Source organism: Hipposideros armiger, unplaced genomic scaffold, assembly GCF_001890085.2.
Source record: "Hipposideros armiger isolate ML-2016 unplaced genomic scaffold, ASM189008v1 scaffold_116, whole genome shotgun sequence".
In the NCBI taxonomy this organism is placed as follows: domain Eukaryota; kingdom Metazoa; phylum Chordata; class Mammalia; order Chiroptera; family Hipposideridae; genus Hipposideros; species Hipposideros armiger.
Window position 1 is genome coordinate 1,202,853 of NW_017731466.1, and position 22,535 is coordinate 1,225,387.

Sequence of the window (22,535 nt, forward strand, 5' to 3'; positions counted from 1 at the left end):
ATGGTAGCCCATGGCAACCCACTGCAGCAAGGGCTGCAGCCTATGCTGTCGCCGGCACTAATGAGATTCTTAACCTAAGCATATTCACTTTTTTAGGGGAAAGTGGAGGGATAAAGGAAGCATTTAAAATGGTTTAAATGTCTATTCAACTACACAGGATTTGCAATCCAGCTTTGTTAACTACTTAAAAGTGAAATGCTTTGAATTAGAATTATAAAATTCTTAAAACACATAAACCCAAACTCCTGATAAAGAAACCTCTAGTTAACTGAAAGAGTCCATTCACTCATACTCCATAAACAGAAATTCCACCACAGGACTGAAGAGTAAGACAGCTCAAATGTAGGAACAGTCACTCATTTTTTTCCCAGTAACTTCATAGCAATTAGGAGAAAATGTACACACAGGTATCATCTAATACTCAGGGCCGTGACTCACACCTTAAAAAAAAAAGGAAGTTACACAAGGGACAACACAGCTGTCTTTGGAGAAAAGTGAATCCCAGTTACCCTTGCAATAAGATTGGCAATGAAAACGGCCAATTATTACTTATGCAGATGTCTGACTCCTCAAAGAAAGACCTCAGTGTAGTACAGTGGATCTAGCAATATTGGTAGAATTGTTGCCTAAAATATCAGAGTAACTTGATACATAAGCTCATTAGGGAGAAAGATGGAAGAGAGACTCATTTCACTTTAACTTCCCCTGGTTTCCAAACTTTGTTCTGCTGAAAAAAAAAGTCAGTCACTAAATAACCATTATATTCTTCAAAGACTTCAAGTAATTATCCCAAATAATTCTTCAAATATTTGCCACAGGAAGGAAAATAAGTGGTATTAGCGCCATCAGAATTCTGATGGTAAGCCCCAAGGAAAGCCCCAAGAACAAATTAGGATAGGTTCTGAATATCTAAAACCTTATCTGTTTTTAAAGTACATTGTAAGCTAAAGGCATCCTGGATTCTTTAACCTCAAGAGAAAACAGAACATTCCGTATATTAATTCAAATTATTTTCATACTATATTGCTTATATTTAAAACAATTAGAAGTTACCAGTGACAGTAGTTAAAAAGTTCATAGGATGTTCAAAATTTCAACACTGTTAAGATATTTAAAGTGTTCTTCAAGATGCTGCCCTCCTGATAAATTATTAGTTGCTTTCATTTACATAGCATCCCTGGTTAAATCCAGGATCCTTCCTTACCCCAGTCCGTTCCATCGCCTGCACTTCTAGATTCATTGTCTCCTTCCTCTGATGCAACCAAAAAGTCAAACTCCTTTAGAGCTTCTTTTGTATCTCGATCTTCACTGCTATCAGGCAATGCTTTTTTCCTAACAATCTAATGAAAAAACATGCTAAATTAAAATATATTATGGAATTAATTTAAATAAAGAAGATGGTATCCTTTCACCATTGAATGACAAAACCCAATTATTGTTTTCTTCAGAAAGTGTATACTTGTTGTGTTAAATAACTGTAATACCTATTCAATTCACTGGAAAACACATGTGTCACTTTAAAAAGATACATATATAGGGCCGGCCTAGTGGCTCAGTTGGTTAAGAGCTCGCTCAAGAGTTTGAGCTCTGAGCAACAGCAGTTCGATTCCCGGCCCGAACTGAGCAGCCGCTGAGCTGCCAACAGGTGGCAGGATGGCTCAGCTTAAAAATAAATAAATTAATTAACTAATTAATTAATTAAAAAGATACTCATATATTTATATATTTAAAAGTAGTAATTTAAACTGTTCAATGATGGCTGGTTTGTTTTATATAAATTAATGGAATCATATATTGAAAACATTGGAATATAAGACATGTATTTAAATTACAAATAGATGAAAAACATCCCTAACATAGTGTATTATAAGAACTACAACCAAATCTTACATTTCTTGGATGCAGTTTGTGCAGTGTGTAGACATCCGAATCTAACCAAAGAAAGCACTTCATAAAACATTGCAAGTTTTTCAGAGTATAACCATGATAAATTTTAATTCTACTACATCATCCCCTTACAAAACTTAGAATCACAAAAACTACAAATTCAGTAATACATGCCTCAAGACTTAGAAGGTAGTCAGTTCGTGGGGGGGAGAGGGGGAGGTTCCCATTATTATTTACACTGTCCCAACTTTGTATCAATTTTCTCCAATAACTTTCTACATATTCAAATTTTTACTAAAACACTGATGTTTCAGAGTGAGACTTGATTTAATAGCAAATATGATAAGAGCCCTTATATCTCTTTTTTATATATTTAGGAATACCTCTGGAATCACAAATCCAGCTAGAATATTAAAACTTAGGCTAATGCATAGAGATAATTTTTGAGATTTATATGCTATACTCTATGAATTACCCCCATTTTGGTCACCTCCACCACCAAGAGCACACAGAAATTAGGACAACTGGTTTGCAGCTTCTTTCGATAAAATGAACTCAGTATCTCAACTTCTCCAGACTTCAGCTTCTCTATCTACTATGTGCAAAATAGAAATAGCATGATCTGGTCAAACTTCATCACTGGACTATTTTGAGTGGTTTAAAATTATAATGGTTCAATACACACAGACCAATGGAACAGACTGGAGAGTCTAGAAATAGATTCTAAGAGAGAACAATTAGCTGACTTGTATGGCCCTGTTCTCATTCTCATGACTGCTATTACTTATCAATCACAGCACTTTTCATTTAAGACCAGATACAGCCTCAGAAATCCTTCTCAATGCAGCACTCCAGGAAGCCACTATCAATAGACGTTGGCACATGAAATCTAATATGAAATCTAATCTGCCTTAACTGTCCAGGTATATATAAAAAGTGAATAGGAGAAATCAAGGACTCTTTAATGATGGTAGAATAATTGGTTTAACTATTTAGAATAGTTCCCTAAAATCAAGAAATACTTTTATGTTTACAGCATTTTCCAATCTACCATCTAGCATATCTATTAAACAAAAAAGCTAAAATCAGTTTGACAGACTGTGAACAGAAAACCCATGCTGAAGGTGTATTCTCTTGTAAATATTCACAAACCATATACTAATAATCTGTTTTATTAATATTTTTCTCCTGGGCAGTGAGACTAAGGTAGAAAAGTGTCTCTGAAGAGCTTTACCAACAGAAGACACCAGTCTTCACAGTTCCACGTACAAATGCAACGCCAGTCCACCTTCTTTAACCCTGGAGGATGGATCCCTGCATTTCCGTGACCCTGATGGGACACAGCAGATATAATTCAAAGGGATCATCACCAACATCTTGTAGATAGAGAATCCTTATTCTCAATGCCTGACAAAAAGGACAGGGAAAATACAGAAGAAATATCTGGAACCTTAAAATCAAAGTCTGAATGTATTTTCAACATTAGTCATTACTAAATATGGTAGTAAATCACAAAACTAACTCTTTGGGGAAAAAACCTGTTTGTAGGTCTCATCTCCTCTATATGACCTTATAAAGAAGGAAGATAAAGGGCAAGTTGCAGATCACTAACAAGTGTCCCGTTTAAATAAATACACAAAAACTCAGGTCTGTGTAATGGTTAGGCATAGAAATAGAACAGTGAACTATAGTTACCAATGGATTAGTAAATGGGAATGGGTAGGGTTTGTTGTAATAAGCACATATTATTTTTCTTCCTTATGTCTAAGGTTCTACTCCACTCTTAACTTCAACGAGATTATGAATCAACTTAATAAATTTAACACAAACAAAAAAGTTATGGGTTGCAGAGCACTAAAAAGATTAGAAAAAGAGATGGGCTGTCACTTTGAAAACCAATGGAAGAGGCACAACATAAATGGGGATGGGATTCTTCACATTGTGACTAAAATGACAGTTAATGATTCTTCATCTCATTACCTTTCCCTCCTAAAGTTTCTGAATGTTGCTGCTCAAGTTATCCTTTGTATAGTTCAAAACGATCACTCTTTATATACATATAAAATTCCAAGATCATTTTTACACTTAACAAATGATATGATGATGAGAATGCTCATAATGATGGCAACAAAATTATGCTGAAGAGGTTGCTCATGAGACAAGAGATGGACACAGAGAGGAGGAAAATGATCCACAATGTAACTCAAAGAACAATCAAGCTCCAGCAAAGGGCGAAGAGCAAGAAAGGAGAAGGAACACATGAGGCTACTGAGGACACTACACCATATCACAGCCTAAACACAACCGACAGCTGCTAAGAACCTTAGGTTTCTGGATTTTCTTAGTTGAATCTAGAAAACTATTTTAATAAAAGAAATACAATAACATTTTTAAAAAACTGTTCTACTAAACATTTTAATACGGCAATTTTCAGCTAATTCTCTCTCTACAGCAATGCAATAAATCTTCTAAGTCACATTTATTCATTGCTAGAGTTAGATTTTTAAAGACCTTTTGGCATGTTGCTATTAGATTGCAGCTGTGAAAACTAATACAACATAAAAATTAGCAAAACTATTACAAAGAAACCAATTATTTGTTTAGAATTTTTTTTTTCCCCTGAAAAAACTACAAGACTTTTTGAGTCCAATGTTTCAAAGGGGTTAAGTATGTTTACATTAGCTGTGCCTTCATTGCTTGGTCACAGAATTCCTATGATCTATTTATACTAATTGGAAGATAGGATATTTGTGAATTTCATTACTAAAAAAGAAACCACCTTCTGAATGGAATTTCTAGTGAGACTATGCTTAATACTTACAATGATCAGCTTATAGATTTTTTTAAATATTTAAGCTGATACAATGACTAACGAACCTTAAAAGCATCACAATTAGCTATTAACCACTGAGCTATAAATAGAGTATTTTGACTTTAAAATAATATTTCAATGCAATATCACAAAAAAAGTCAGCACAAAATTTCCAAATGATCAGGACAAAGAAAAGGTATCATGCAACTTTAGGCATTTTCTTTACTACAGTAAATTACTACTTCTTTGGATAATAAAAAATGGGAGTAACTACTTGAAATTCAAATAATAACCATGGCAGGGCTGTATCAGCAGAATACAACTGAATAGTGGCCCACGGAAACAATTATCTGGAAATAATAATTTGAGAGTCTCTGATGGAAGCAGAGAGCATGAGGAACAAATTGCTTGCTTGCTTGCTTGATTTATTTATTTTCCAGGCTGCTTTATATAATATATTACCTTACTTTCCTCCTCACTCTTCTCAAGTAAAAGTGAAAGAGGAAATGTGCACATTTTCCTAGACAAAGCAAAGCATGCCCTCATCTCTTACTCAACAATAAAGGAAAAGGGGGGAAAAGGAAGAAGAGAGAGAAGGGAGGAGAAGAGAAAGAAAAGAGAGTAGAGAGGGGAAAAGGAGAGGGAAGAAGGGGATAGAACGGAGAAGAGAAGAAAAGGGAGAAGAAGCAATTTAGAGACATCTGTTATTGCAAGAAACTACCATGGGAAAGTCAATCAACTTATAATAAAGAACTAAACAAAACTTCAGAATAACCCAGAAAAATGAAGCACTGTAATGGACAAGTTCTGAAAGTCTGTAGAACTTAGGCACGAAGCAACCTTGGTAAGAAACACAAAAACTGTACCAGTTAGAGTTGATGCCAGTCACCATCAGGCACCATAACGGGTCTGTCAGTTCTATTGTCTTATAGCAATCAATAACACTGCATTGTTTTAACACATGGCATTTACCATATTCACCAGCTCTATAGAAAGGCGGACATGTTCAATGAATAAATAGAAAGAGTGAGGCCCTTCACAGAAAGCTGCTATACTAAAAATATTCTTGATTTTGAAAGCAACACTAAAAACTCCTTTATATTAAATTTCTCCAAATTCATGGGGGAAAAAGTTAAGGGTTTAGGTTGAAGGACATGATTATTTTTTAAGTATGCATAATAGTCCCTAAAAATTTTTATATTTGAGTTATCCAACTCACTGTTGAAGTATCAATGATGCTTTTTTCTCTTCCATCAATGTCATCATCTTCATCTTCATCACTGAAATCTGCAGCTGCATTTTCAAGGAATTTGAAATTATCCAGCACAGAGGCAGAATCCGTTAACTCGGATTTTCTGGTTTAAAACACATACATCTTGCTAAGTTAATTTTTTAAACTCAACATAAAAATTAATCCATGATATATTACACTAACTTTTGTTTATATTGTAATTACGATCTCCCAACTCATATTATGAATTACATTGATTCTTATCCATTACATTTCCATGAATTTTAATTGGGAAAGCAATATAGGAATTGGTTACTTTTTTAAAGTAATTTGCAACCCTACCTATTTAGATTAATGGTAATCTAAGGTAAAGAACTCCCCCTTCTGATTCAGTATTATTTTGATCCTAAGTCAACCTTCATGTATCTCTTTTCAAAAATATTTTTCTTATATCTGCTATTTTTCTCTATTTTTTTACATTATGCAACTCTTCCTCTGACACCTGAGTTTCTATAACAAAGAAAATAATGAGTAAACATGTCATTTTTCTGATGCAATCTTATATTTCTGAACAGCTAGTTTGAAAAAAGCAAATGTGTACATAAAGTTACTAAATACAATAGATCAATCAAATTAATATTACTACAAAACTTGATCCTATTGGTGAGTAAATCATTAAACTTTTGGAAATGACTGACTTTCCAAATATATAAGATTTGAATTTAGTTCCCTAAAATTAAATTTAGTAAACAATTTCCCAATGGCTAGCACTGGATTTCTCTCCTGTTCATTAAAAAGTGTTTTAGGGCCGGCAGAGTGGCACGTTGGTTAAGAGCTGGCTTGGGACGCCAGAGGGCCCCGGCTCGGATCCCACATATGAGGGCTAGTGACACTGCCCTCTACAGCTAAGATGCTGAACAACAGCTCGACCTGGAGCTGGGCTGCCGTGAGTCGCCGGCGACGCCCGGAAGAGCGCAATGATGGTGCCAACTTGGGCCAGTGAAGCAATGTCCTCCACAACTAGACTGAAGAACAAAAGGATAGCAACTTATATTTCCCTTCCCCCAATTCCCCAGCGCTGTTCCTATCCCCCAATTCCCCAATAAATATCTTTTAAAAATAAATAAATAAAAATGTTTTAGATAGAAGGCATTTTCGTAAAAAATTTAGCCACAATTCTGGACAAAATTTTCAAAACAGATAAATCATAAATTTCAAATTTTTTGAGAGCTGTGTTTTAGGTTTTTTCCACCCTATTCTTCGTCTCTACATAAATCAGGCAGATTCAGAATAATACCTTGTCAGCTTCAAAAGATAGGTCAAGATCAAAACACAAGGCAACTAGAGTGGTCTTTCCCTGAAGGTCTTTATAATGGCTTAAGTTAACCCTGTAGGTAAAAATATAACCAGGAATAATGCCTACATTGTCTGTGTCTACACAGAGAAACAATCAACATTTACAAAAATAATTGAATGCAGTTTGAATTATTAATGAATACATTTAATAAGGCTCCAGTGACATGTTTATAAAAGTCGTATTTTTGAACCTTTACCTAAATCTCATAATTTTAGTTTATGTTCCAGAAAACAGAAACTCTGTTCTCACTAAAAAATAGAGTTCAATTAAAGCCATTCTTCCAGCCTAAGTATACATTAAAATAAAGTAACATCATATTTAGACTTTCATAGAATCTTTGGCTTTTTATTTCTTTAAGAATCCTACCAAATTTTTTTCAATAAGAATCTCCTCATTTAACTTGTTCATGTTCATTTTAAGCAGAATTACATATAACTGTACAATAGGTGATCCAAAAAGCAAAATAAAATATTCCAAACAGGTATTGAATTTTTTACACCTATTCTATCAATGAAAAAAATATATTTAAAATAGATATTTTTCAAAGGAAAGATGAGTTTACAGAATTAGTAGATAAACAAAAGAAAAGGTTTACTTTTAAAGAATCAGAGGTAATATGATTTCTGGGTCACAAGGAATGAAATTTCATTCTTACTAATTTGAACTGAATTTCCAAAACAAGATTTTATATGAAATTCTAATAGTAAGTGACGGAACTTTAAGATATTAAAATCTATATTAAATCCATAAATTTCAAGCAAATGTCTTAAATAAAAATATTCTTAAAATAATCATAAATGATAACTAATCCGTTATCTCCTACTAAATGAATTTTACCATTTTTATTAAACTTTATTGTAATTCTGTAGCACTTTCTAAAAGTGCAAGTATTATAAGTATCACCCATAAACCATCAATATCTAATAAGAACTAAAGTTATAACTAAAACACTTCACAGACAAAATACTTACCCAATCATTGCTGTGTCTTTAACTTCACCTTCTGTGCCATTTATAACAGAATCCTGATTTTTGTCATCTTCCCTGTCCGTGACATCACTTGAAAAGCCCAACAAAGCTCGCACTCGCTTAGATTTCACATCTAGAATAGTATCTGTGTAACCGACTTCCTGTAGATACCTGTGTATGAAGAGGATCCTCACAATTCAGCCATATTGGAATCAGTATTCTATAACTTCTTATGTAAATAAAGTATTTTTTTCAACTCATTGCCTGCATAAGACTTAACAGTATAGCACTATGCTAGTATGACTTGCTAATAAATAATCTTCCAGCTGCAGATGGAGCTGTCTCCTGCAGTACCAGCCTCTCCGGTCACTGAGAAAAATCAAAGAACTCTACAATACACCATTCATTATATTTATCATAAGAAGATACTGTTCTTTAATATACCTAATAGCACATTCTTTCTTCTAGGCACAGTTGGAGTAAACTCACTATCAGATTCTACTGAATCACTATTTTATAACAATAATTACTATAACCAGTAGTCTTTTCATATTTCTGATGTAAAGTGTCATTGCGCCAACTGTTTGAGATCTAGAGAGAATGTTTCTAGCATATATGGTTTCCTCCATGACATGAAAGAAGACAGTATATTCCAAAGAGTCACTTCTACAGAAGGGAAGCTTCTATCCTGGGAAAACTCTTAAAATTAAAAACAAAAACAAAACCACAATTCAATTGCAGGATGTGGGATGCTTGGGTACACGGGTTTGTGTGTGTGTGTGTGTGTGTGTGTGTGTGTGTGTGTGTGTGTGTGTGTGTGTGTGTGTGTGTGTGTGTTGCAGAGGCAGTAGCACAGAAAAAAGAGAATAGGCTTTGTATTGAGAGTTAGAACTGGGTCTTAAGCCCATTTCTGCCACTTGCTTCCTGTGTTACTTTAATTCTTCTGAACCTCAGTTTTCTTTCCCCTAAGGAAGACACATAGAGTACAGAAGGCACTCAATATTTATTAACAACAAAGATGACCAAAAAAGACAAAACTGGTAGTGGAAGGAACACAAAGAAGGCCAATGTGATAAATAAAGTCATTAAGAAACAGACAAATGTTAGGCATTAACTTAAAAGTAAGCATCAAGTCTAGGAGAGGAAAGAGTCAACAACAGTGCAGAAGATAACCAATATTTATAGAAAGGTTTTGGATTAAAATTTGGATAATAAATTTCTAACTTTCTTAAATTTAATCCGTTAATTGTTGTAAACTAATACAAAGGTATTATGCTTTTCCATTTTTAACAAGTAATGTTTGATACATACTTCACTTTGGCACAAAAATCGCATCATAAAAAACTGCTTTCCACAAATAAGCTGGCTTTACCTAAATAGTTACTTCCTCATTGACTGATAAAATGCCACCTTTACTTTGAGAGGCAGATTATGAGTCTTTCAAAGTTTTGAAAATATCTCTGGGATTGCTCACTATTAACAACTCAGTAAAAAAAAACAATCAGCACTTTAAGGACACTTGTTTATTTATAAAAGGAAAATGCCTAAATCATATTTAAGACCAAAATGAGGGCACTACTGAAAACCCACTTATTAAATATTAGGGAAGTCTCATTTTCTTCTAATTTTGAGTAGATAAAAAATAGATATGAGACATTTTAATATTCTCTTAACTTCATCAAAAAGAATGAATGACATGCATTCACTTTTGAAATCACAGATTTAAACTATTCACAAGCAACCACAAAAGTCCATACAGGTAGCAAATTTCATTTTCCTGAGGCACAAATCTGAATACCAGTTTCAAACATGACATGCAAGGACCAGGCATTGAGCTGGTGAGTGGTCCAGCCCACCACCTGACATCTGAACCTTAACCCAGCTTTGTTTTCTCTCTTCATAGTCTCAAATACACATTTTTATAGGAAAAAGTATACGTTGTGCAATGTTTGCAAATTTGGCAAATTCAAAAGCTCTTTAATCAATTTAAAATAAAAAATTTAAAAACATACACAAAAGTTACATAAAAACACTAATTAGATTTATATTAAAACATATATTCATGTATAAAAGGTACAACGAAAAGAGTGACTTTAAGAGTATAGAATTCTTTCAACTATAAATTTAAGTATATAATAAAATTTAGAAGCTTAAAATTGTACTCTTTTTTGATGAAGCTAAAATTATGGAAAGAGGATTCATTCTTAATAATTCTTATTTAATAAAAAATAAATTCCACCACAAGGGGAAAAAATGTTTAATATGAAAAAGGAATAGTAATTCAATTAAGATTTTCCACAGCAGCAGTATAATAATATGAAAGATAAAATTATTCTATTGAGTTGAAAATACAAAACAAAAATAATCTCAGGAAAATACATGCTTTTCCTGTTTAGTAGGATCATGTGTTACTTACTGTCTGAGTAGTTGTCGACCTTGTTTCCACATTAACTGGCTATTTTGTTGTGGCTGCACCTCTGTTTCATTACCTTCATCTAGAAAACATTAAATCATAATAAAACTGAATTGTTATATATATTAGAGGGCATCTCACTTTGTAAAAAATGTCCAAGAAAAATTTGTAAGATTATGTAAAACTGCACTGTAAGTTATGTTTTAGGACAATGCAAATTCTGTTTTTAAGTCAAATTTCCATAAAAAAAAACACCTAAATATATTATTGCTACTTGATTCTCCTCATAGTTGTAGAACGAAAATAAAGACATTTTTGGAATCTTTAGGCAGCCTGAGAACTTTCTTCCAGGACAAAGACCTGTCCAAATCAAGTCACACAATAAAAGTCAAATAAAAGTATTATGAAGCAGCATATCAGAATTAGAACAAAATACCCAGGAATGTGGTAAAAAAAAAAAAAAAGCCAATTTGATTAAAGGATAGATAAGAAATAATCTCGGTCCAAATCTATTTCCTTCACCAGTTATTAAATGAAAACCTCAAGTATTCTTTTTAAGACATTCTTTAAATGAAAATCTCCTAGGTCTTGTAAAGCTTTAAATGCATCATTTGGTAGAAGCCGAATCCTTTCTAGAAGGTGGTAAAACAAAGAGTCTTCTCTCTGATTAAGTCTGAACTAAAGAATTTCCAAACTACACTATGGCTCTACTTTAAACACACAAAAAAGTTCACACTTTCCATCAGCCCTTGATCAAACAATAAGAAACTGTAGTCTTTATAGGGTTTTATTCAAGTGGAGTTACAAGAAAAACTGGGAATATTTATTTTATGGTTATTTGATATTACGTATTTACTATGGTCCAGGTGTTGTGTTAAAAACATATACATTATCTCTTTTAAACTTTACAAATGCAAAAGATAGGTTTTATTACTATCCTCATTTTGAAGATGAGAAATGAGTTTTACAGGTTAATCTTAAGTTAGAAATAGAGTTATAAGTGCTGAAGTCATGTCTGTTTGACTCCAGAGTGCACATATTTTCCTCCACATGCTATCACTACAATGATGAGAAATTAGAGAAATAAGTTAATAAAAATAAGATTAGATCTTGCACTTTCATTTTTCTCCTAAAATAACTAGGCCAAGCTCTGTGATACACACCAAAGAAACAGTAGGTCATATCAGAGGTGGGGAAGGAGGTAAGAGGGATTAGTTAACTCAAAAAAGGGAAATTACTTTGGGATAACTTCAGAGGGTATACTTTTTTTTTTAAGACAAAAACAAAAGTTCCAGTACCAAGAAAAAATGATACATCTTGTTTCCAGTGACTCACAAATTCAGGAACTGAGTATATAACATAGGATGTTCCAATATGTCCCATTCTTAAGTCAAGTAGGTAACCTGTACTTAGCAAGTAAGAACACCACTAACATTCCAAAAAACTAAAAATTTCCCATGTGAAAGAACTTTTGAGGTCATCTAATTTCCCACTGGAATAGGTCTAAATTCTTTCCATACATTCCTCAGATACACTCAACTGACTTTTGCATACTTTGGAAGCTAGTGATGTTACCAAAGTTATATCCATTCAATGGAGTACTGCTCAATAGGAACAAAGAATAATCTACTGACACATGCCAACATGTATGAATCTCAAATGCATTATGTCCAGTGAGACAAGCTAGAATCAAAACCTACATTGTGTATGATTCCGGAACTCATATGACTTTCTGGAAAAGGCAAAGCTATAGGACTAGAAAACAGATTAGTGGTTGCCAGGGGATTAGAGAGGGGAGAATGATCACAAAGGGTAGTAGTAACAAGATTGCGCATGTTTGTGAAAACACTAAAAAGATGAATTTTACTGTATGTAAATTATACCTTAATAAAAAATAAATTAAGCCAAATCAAATAAGAATGCATTTTAAACTCTTTAAAAAAAAAGTGTATTCTGGGGGCAGCCGGCTAGCTCAGGTGGTTAGAGCGCAGTGCTCATAACACTAAGGTTGCCAGTTCGATCCCCACATGGGCCACTGAGCTGCACCCTCCACAACTAGACTTAAACAACTACTTGACTTGGAGCTGATGGGTCCTGGAAAAACAGTGTTCCCAATAAAAAAAAAAAAAAGTGTATTCTTATACTGAGATAAAATCTGACTCCCTGGGTAAAATTTGACATTTACCAAAAAAAAAGAAGTCTGCAGTTTAAAGAAAAAACAAAGAACAAAACAAAACTCTTAAACATGTGAACTTGATTTTCCTCATACTTCCTTATCTAGGCCAACCTCACAGCTCTCTCAATGGTCAGTAAGCAGTCATCAACTATCAGATTCATTCTTACCTTATCAAGTTCAAAAATGACATTATGCAAAAGAGAGAATTTTAAAATGGTAAGAGTTGTATATCTTGGTAATGTTAAAAATATTTGACTGGTACTTCTAGTCAAGTTGAAGTAACAGGGACCCAATATACCCTCCTGCTTGAAACAACTATAAAACAAAATAGATGAAACAATGGTTAAGGCACTGGACATCACACAAAAAAAGGACAATGATCCCTGAGAGAAGGGAAGCAAACAGGTGAACCCTATAATTGCTCCAGCTTACTGCCTTGATAGAGTTTCCAGATCATAGCATAGAGAGGAGGAACAAAAACAATACTTGAAGAAATAATGGCTGAAAAATGCCAAATTTCATGAAAACTACAAACCCATAGATCCAAGAAACTCAACAAATCCCAAGCACAGGAAACAATAGGGGAGGGTACCAAAGTACATCATAGTAAAATTGCTTAAAACCAATGATAAAGATAAAAATCTTAAAAGTAGCCAGAGAAAAAAGGTCATACTCATATTCTATACAGAGGAACTACAATAAGGATGACAGAAGATATCTCAGCAGAAACAATGCAAGCGAGCAAAATAAAGACTTTTTCAAGACAGACAAAAGCTGAATGAATTCATTACCAGTAGCGTATATTACAAGGTATGTTAAAGGAAGTCCTTAAAAAGGCAGAAGGAAAATGATACCAGAAAACAGAGATCCACACAAAGGAATGATGAGCACTGGAAACATATACTTTGTATAGTATTCAAATTTCTTTAAAAGAGAATTGCCTGTTGAAACAAAAATAATAATGTAGTGTGTAGTTTGTAATACACAGAAGTAAAATAAATGCAAACAACTGCACAAAGACAGAGAGGACAGATGGAAGTACACTGTTATAAGGGTCTCATACTACTTATAAAGTGGTATTATCACTTAAAGATTGACTGTAATAAATTATAAACCCTAAAGTAACCACTAAAATAACAAGAGTTAAAACTAATAAGTCAGCAAAGGAGATAAAATGGAATCATAAAAGATACTAATAATCCAAAAGAAATCTGAAGAAGAAAATGCAGCAAAGAACAGACTGAACAAACAGCAAGGTGGTGATTTTACACCATATCAAGTCACATTAAATGTAAATGGTCTAAATATCTCAATTAATAGGCAGAATCTGTCACTTTGAATAAAAATATTCTATTTTAATAAGTATCTGGCTTCTAATATTAAATAGGAGAAACTGAAATGCGGAAGATGAATAGATTTTAACATAACTTGGGTTAACATTCTCCTAAAGTAGAAATGTGAGGTTTGAAAGTGGAACAAAACAGAAAAAGAAAGTCAGAGGGGAAACTAATTTTTTGTGAAAAATTTTCCAAAAAAGTCTGGATTGTTAGTTTTAGGAAAATACAGAATATGGATAAACAAAGAATGGAAAAATCCGTATGTCTTAAGATTTACCCTATTTGGATACACCACCTTCTACCCTCTCCTAGTCCTGACCTTATCACTGTCATCTACATCCCTCGACAACACTCAGAACCAGGCTCACAAACTTACTCTGCAATCAAACTTTCCTTACACCACCTTGAATGAAGTTATCTTCACGTGGGTGACCCACTTCCACCTCTCCACAACCACCGCCCTCTCTTGCTGTCACCCCTCACCTACAATGTCATTATGAAGGGCTGCAAACTCACTCTCCAAGCATAGCCTTCAGGTCCAATACTCCCAATTCACTACTTTGATTTAACTGGGACTTGAGACCAGGGGCCAGCAAATTGTTGTGTGCAGATTAATCTGGCCTGCCACCCTCATTCATTTATATATTGTGGCTGCTTTCATTTAGGACAGCAGAGTTGAGTGGCTGCAACAGCAAACAGAGACAGCCTCCAAAGCCCAAGTATTACTATGTGGCCCCAGAGAAAATGGGCTGACCTGCTCTAGATCATAGCCTATCCCCTACCTCTTACCCATTTAGCCTTCTGTCTTCACTTCCTTCCCTCTCTAGCTTTAGTTCACAGTCTATCACTTCAACCATTCTTTTGTCAATGTATCAATTTTCTTATTCCCTTGTCTTTGCATGAATTCAGTAAAAGCAACTATTAACTCTTTTCCCTCTATCTACCTTTTACCGAGGCTGCCAAGTGTGTAGACCAGAACTTCTATGTAAACTCATGACCACGCACTTCACCAGGATCCTTAGCTTTTCTCAATCCTACCATTTCTTACTCAGTTTGTCCTCCTGTTCACTATGATTTTAAACTTTCTCTACTTTTCTTAAACCTCTGAAGCACTCTTAGCAGGTAATCCTGTCTGATACATAAAATTGTATTAAATACCCACCACCAAACTGAAACCCAAACCTACAAATCCATCACCTAACTTCCTATATTGTTTCTTGATAACAATAAAAGTAGGCTCCTCCTGCCATTCTCCAGCTATGTTCAAAATCCAATCCCTATCGCTTCCTCAGATACCCTCCTATTTTGAGTATCTCTACTCTCTCCCTTTTATTTATTCCTCTAAGAATCTCTCCCTCTCTCCCTCTCTCCCTCTCTCTCCCTCTCTCTCNTTTTTAAAGCTAACGACTAGAGAAAAACCAATGAGTAAGAAAAAATGTAAGACACAGATCGATAAAGGCCTCACTGGCACTGTCAGGGGAATGCAGTGCTATGGAGGAGGAAAATGGTGGAGAGGGAATAGTGAACCCATTTGGCTGCATAGCAGATAGGCGTGGAAAGTGGTAGGAATACTTTTGTATTCCAGAAGCCTAAAAAAACCCAAAGTGATTAATCAGGGAATTGATAGCAAGTAAGGCCTTGATATAGGACAGAAACTGGCTGGAGGGAACTGCACTGAATTACTGAAAAAAGGAACAATAGATTAAGGGGTTTATATATTATTTAACACACATGTGGGCCAGGGAGATTGTATTGAAATTATTAAAAAAAATTTGAAGTATTTAATGTAAAGCCAGGCTGTAATAAGAAGGGCTTTAAATATGTCTACATATAGATTTAATGAACAAATGTAGAACTTAGATTTTTGGTTAAGACCACTAAATCATATAGTTTTAGGATCAGGTATGATAGGCAAGTCTTGGATGTTGAATTAGAAAGTCAATAGTATTTTATTAATATGAAACCTTACAGAAAGTGGTTAAGGGCAGTGTACCAGCGAGCATGAAGTCCGAATTCCCACAAATTTATTATCAGTCTCCCCCCTCCTCCTTCCTTCACTTATCCCTTCTCATCTCCCACCCCTTGCATCTGTCTTGCATGAGTAGTTTCACAGTTCAGAGCTGGCATGATATGTTCAAAAAGTCTTTTCTTTCTTTTTTTTGTTCATAGGGAAACATGGCCCAAAAGCTACAGAGGTTGTTCATACGGCACAGGACACCCCCCAAGAGTTTCATTTGCCCCTCTTTGATTCAGCATCCAAGAAGCTTGCTCCGGCCTCTCTGGTTACTTGAGCATCTTTTCTTTGACAATATTCTTCTCAGTGGGCCACCAGCCAATCTCACAATATATTAAGAACTTCTTGGCAAATTATGAGTTTTGTTTTCTCGTCTACATGTGATAGTGTGGTTTGTCTGTAACTCATACTGCAGAGGTGCCCAAACTTGATTGGTTCACAGAGCCCTTAATTTCTCAGTAACTTTTTCATGTTGCCTCTAGGCAAAAAACAAACAAATAAAAAAATAAACTTAAGACAGTGAGGGAGGAGACTTCAGATAGGAGACAGTCCTCACTGTCTAAAGGCATACTGGTTGTGCTTATTTAAGTAGTTGGGTTCAGAAAACTTAATGAGCAGTTATGTCCTAATAGTGCTGAGCATTTTATATATGGTATCTCATTTTAATCATTCAGCAATACTCTTCGTTTAAGCATTCATTCAAGAAACATTTACTGAGCAGCTGTTATGTGATAAGCATTGTTTTAAGTGCTGCAGATATAGATGTGAGAGCAAGACAGGTGGAGCCCTATCCTCAGGAAATTTGCAGGCTAGTATGGGAGACAGGTAATAAACAAAGAAAAGAATAGATATGTACAGTAAAGGGGACACAGAATGATGGAGAGGTCATTTTATATAGGGTGGTCAAGGATGTACTTGTGAAATTGGTGGTATTATCCCCATTTTATGGAGGAAAAAAACTGAGTCACAGAGGTTACATGTTTTGTCCACCTTAGCACAATTCTAAAGAATTTAGCTGGGATTGAAATCACTCTAATCAAGGAATTGATGCAATACAGCCAAGAGTCTTAATTCATTCAAGGATAAAGTTAATGACATATTTGTCGAAGTTTGTGAGTTGATATGTCATTTTGTCTGGGTACCTGAAATTTTCTAACATGATCTCCACCTATAAAGAGCCTGAGAACTACAGAAAGATCAGTCTCATTTGCATACTTACCAAGGAGATGAAACCTGTTAACATAAGGGTGGTATCATTGAATACTCAAACAAATATTGCCAAGTATGGTAGAGCAAAATGATTTCTCTGAGGACAAACAAGCCTTGGCCTCTTTGAAGAGGTAAATTCTCAGGTGGGGAAAAAATGGGGTCAATAATATTCATTTAGTTCAAGAAAAAAGATAATTTTTATTTTAATTAGCAGCTGGTAAATAAGAGAAAAATCAATTGGAAATAGCATTCCAAATTAAACAATTTAATTTCACTTTATGTGAAAGAAAAGTAAAATATTACACTCACCTGAATTTTGAGTATAGGAAAGAGATCATATACTAAAGACAACATATAAAGGATAGTAATATATTTTAATTATTATTATTATGACCAGGTAATTGGAAAAGAGAGCAAGAGCTTGATGGACAGAAGGATGCTGAGCAAGCTCCGAGGGGAATGTGTTAGCTATAGGAAAATCACTCTGTCACACTGCATTTCGGGCATCAGAGTAAATTATCACCTGTTAACACTACTCTTGGAAGGTTTTCAACAGGTAAGAATAGTCTTCAGTTCCTCAGTGCTATGGGAAACATGTTGCAAATGGAAAGCACATAAATAGCAGCTTGCATTTGTTTATTTATTCTCATATTTTATTTTTAATTAAAATATGAGAAAATTCTAAGCATGCAGATTGGTATTAAATAAAAAGCACATGGCTCCCCAACACTAGGCCTACTTCCCAGAGACAATCACTTTCAGATTTTTCTGTTTATACAATTAGAATATATATATATATATATATATATATATATATATATATACAGAGAGAGAGAGAGAGAGAGAGAGAGAGAGAGCGCACGCGCACGCGCACACAACTAGGCCTTTGTAATCTTAAATTGATATCTAAAAATTAGGAAACAAACTTTTTAATGTAAAAGTACTAATTAAAATCACTCCTTTGAATCAGGGAATATACTGTACTAAATTTTAGGACAGCCTTTAACAACTAGCCTAGGTTTAAAAGAAAAAAAAATTTAATTTAAGTGCATCTCAATTTAAAAGAAGAGACACCAAAGACAGAACAATTAAAAAACAAAGGAAAAAAATATGCCAATGATCAACTGGTATTGCTCTAATTCTCAAGGATTTAATATTCAACTATGGAAATGTTAGTAAGATAACTACATCAAACTGAACTATAAAATTGGCAGCACATTTAGAACTTATTTCATAAAGGTCTTTCACACATTGTCAAATATAAAAGCAGTGTGGTAAAACGGGAAGAATATGAGTTTTGCAATCAGATAGATGTGGGTTCAGACCTGTGTTCCCATTATTTAATGGTTGCATGACCTTAGGTAAGGTACTCCACTTCTCTGAGCTTAAATTTCACATGGGTAAAATAAGAATAATATTATCTTTATTGAATAACTATTTTAAGAATTACAGTTAATACACAAAATGTCCCTAGTACAAAGCAGGTATTTCAGTAAATGATATAAACAGTAACTGACATCTTCAGATATCTAATACAGGAATATCTGAAATTAGGTAAAAAACTCATCTGAAACATGGTGATAACTTTTGAACAACTTTTCTTTCTTTTCCCTTACACCTACTAGTAAGTCAATTATATCTATATTCCTTAATATCTGCTTACAGGTTCTATTTTTGTAGTGTTTCATGGAGTGAAAAGATGATAGAAGGAAAAAGATGAAATAACACAAAAGGATAATAAATGTTTCAGCTATTAAAAGATGATCTGGTTACAGAATCTGCTGTGGGTGAGAAGGTCCAAAACAATGAAACTGAGGGAACAGGTTTATGGGACAAGGAATTTCCCTGTACTTAAAGAAGCAATCTCTTACCTCCATAGTTCCCACTCTTTCTCTCAGGATTTCAAGGACATGAGGTACTTTGTACTGCGTATCACAAAGTTCCCATTAATACTGGGGAGACCCAGCAAGACACGGTTATGTTGGTGCATGTTACCTACCCTATGACTGACCCTCCCAGTAAGTATAGAACATAAGCAGAAAGTGGGGAACTAACAGAAAAGGGAAGAGGGAAAAGGAAGGAGGTGGGGGAAAATGAGCCAGATGACACTAAATGATTACTGCCAAAAGATAAGTAGGTAAAAAAAAAAAATTACTAATACGCAATTAGAAATTAACTGCAGTTATAAATATTGTTGCTACAAAATACTAGATATTAACTTGTTTTTATTCACTTAAACTTCCTTTAAAATTAGCTTACCAGAATCATAGCTTGGAGGCTTCATATCTCCCTGATTCAATTCTGTCCCATATTTCAACTTGTGGTATTTGGCTCTAACAAAAAAATGAGAAAATACAAACCATCTTAAAACACATTTAAATGAATGTAATATGAGTAGTCATCAGTATGCAGTAGTCTTGGCTAACTTTCAAAGGCTCCGCCTTCCAGGATATCAAAGTCAAAACACAAAAATGCTTTCATTATCATTTTGTTTTTATACCATCAAGTGCTATTATAACAAAAGCAGACTAACACTAAAAACCATAAATCTTTCTGTAATTACTAATGAACCATATTAACATTCTAGCTTCTGTTGTATTCAAATTTTCTTGAGGACTGCCAGAGTATAATTATAATATTAAAAGCAGTAGATAAATTTGGGTTGTGACATAAACTTGTAAAAGACTAACCTTTCTCAAAATTGAGATTTTTAAAAAGAAAAATTATCTGTAATACTGTGCATTGTCAGACAATTATGACTTGCCAAGTATGTGTTATACTGAACAATCCAAAGGAGGGGAGCCAGCCCAAATCATCAGTGTTGAATAAGACATTCCAGCAAGAATGAATAATTGCTTTTTTTTTTTTTTAATTGGGGAATTGGAGAAAGGGGAACAGACAAGTTGCTATCCTTTTGTTCTTCAGTCTAGTTGTGGAGGACGTTGCTTCACTGGCTCAAGTTGGCACCATCATTGCGCTCTTCCCGGGGGAGGCAGATCAGTCGCCAGCTTCTGGACGGCTGCTCACGCTGGCAGCTGGCTACACATGGTAGCCTATGGCAACCCACTGCCACAGGGGCTGCAGCCTATGCCGTTGCCGGCGACTCACGACAGCCCAGCTTCAGGTTGAGCTGTTGTTCAGCATCTTAGCTGTAGAGGGCAGTGTCACTGGCCCTCATATGTGGGATCCGAGCCGGGGCCCTCTGGCGTCCCAAGCCAGCTCTTAACCAACGCGCCACTCGGCCGGCCCAATAATTGCTTTTTAATGGTCAAGGTATCCTTAGCCTTTTCAGAAGAACTCTGGGCAGTATGGTGAAGAAAAGAACTATCTTCTTTTAAAAATTATCTGAATGTTATTAATTCTGATTAATCTGATTTTACCATCTCAGATTTAACCACCTGAGATCAGAAAAATAATCAAGGTAAAAAATTTTAAGGTTAACTAAAAGTGGCCATACTTACTTAATGTATTTCTATATTTTGACTTGCTTCCCCAAAATATTGAGGCCATTTACAATTAATATTCAACATAATGCGACTGGGATAATAACAATTAGAATAATCTGAAAATCTAAGTAACAAAAGAATTAATTAAAAGGTAACATAGCCAAATTTGAAAGTTACTTTTTTCTTTATGAAAAACTAATTGAACACTTACTATAAAGTTTTTATATTTCAAGAAAAGTATAAAGAAAATGAAAATTATTTTCTCAAATGTGTGAAGTACTGGAATCCTTCGTATTATTTTGCAATTATTATTTAGCTGTTACAATAGAAAATTCAATGTTTTATATACAGGGGAATCTTAAGAAAACCTATAAAAATTATAGCCAGCTAATGTTCTATTTCTTAAGGTAAGTGGTGGATACATTAGTATTTTTTATATTAGTCTTTATATGTTTTACATAGAGATAAAATGTTTTATAATAATATGTACCTATTAAAAGGAAAAAAAGAATATTTGTTTGCTAATATGGCTTGATCTCTCAGCTTAAGTAAAAAAGCAAGGTACAAATACAATATACATGTGTGTGTTTTGTATGTGTGTTATATTTATATTTCATATGCACTCAATTTTTCTGGAAGGATACATGATACATAAGATATCAGCTAAAAAGATTTCCTTTGGGAAAGGAAATCAGTGAACTGATGCAGAATGGAGATGATTTTGTGTTATTTGGCTAATTAACCATATGCATATATGTCTTTTTTTAATTTTTAGTAAATATTTTGTTCCAAATTATCTAGAACATCTTTTTCTCTATTCCCAATGCCTCTGTTAATCACAAAGATTTCATCACCAGACTAAACATTTCCTAGTCCATTTCAATGTATCTGTAATAATGTTGATGATTAGAGGGTAAGATTTATATCCATTAATTTGACTTACACTTATCAGAAAGTAAACAAGGTTCTTAATTTAACTGTCAATGTTCAGGCTTTTCTGAAACATACTTCATCTACCATAAGAAAGTAAAATACCTCCTAGAACCTAGAAATCAAAACAGTAACTGAAAGTAATTGGCCTGAGGACAGAATAGAAGTAGCAAAAAATTGTATGGAGTTAATTTATATATTTTTGTTATATATACAGAGGGTGCCAAAAAAATGTACACACATTTTAAGAAAAAAAAAACTGTACTAAAATTGTAATACTCAATATATACCAATAACAAATGATAATACAAGTCATGTATTTTTTTGGCACCCATGTATATATAAAGAAAAACACTTTCAAACACAAAATACTGCATTATAGTGCATTCTAGTGGTCTTAGGAAAAACTGCAAGAGAGATACAGAAAAGAGAATAGAAAATATTCTATGCAACATATGTACAAAAATAATAAAACACAATGAACTAACATTTCATAAAGAATTAGACAAAGAAAAAAAATTAGACAAAGACAAAATAAGTAAAAAAACTGCTTGCTCTGTTTACAAGCTGTGTTCCCTTAAAACAGTCTCCCAACTGAATAAATTCACTAAAAAATAATTTACTCACAGAAACCTGCTCAACATAGTAACATTCCTTTTGAAGTCAATATGCTAAAATACCTTCTCCCACACATTGTTTTCTATTGTTTTAACCCTTCATCTCACTATGTTGCCAATCTTGTTCCCTGTTCTTTT

General features: G+C 34.0%; 1 protein-coding gene across 2 annotated transcripts in view; it reads right to left on the reverse strand.

Annotated features, from left to right (window-relative positions):
• Positions 1-22,535, reverse strand: part of STRN (striatin) — an 82,183-nt gene that overhangs the window by 26,595 nt on the left and 33,053 nt on the right. For both annotated transcript variants that reach the window (XM_019647833.1, XM_019647834.1), the window contains exons 3-7: positions 19,664-19,737; positions 10,672-10,750; positions 8,259-8,426; positions 5,919-6,054; positions 1,205-1,340 (exon numbers count right to left, since the gene is read on the reverse strand). In XM_019647833.1, the coding sequence (XP_019503378.1) occupies positions 1,205-1,340; positions 5,919-6,054; positions 8,259-8,426; positions 10,672-10,750; positions 19,664-19,737 (593 nt within the window). The remainder of the gene's footprint in view (positions 1-1,204; positions 1,341-5,918; positions 6,055-8,258; positions 8,427-10,671; positions 10,751-19,663; positions 19,738-22,535) is intronic.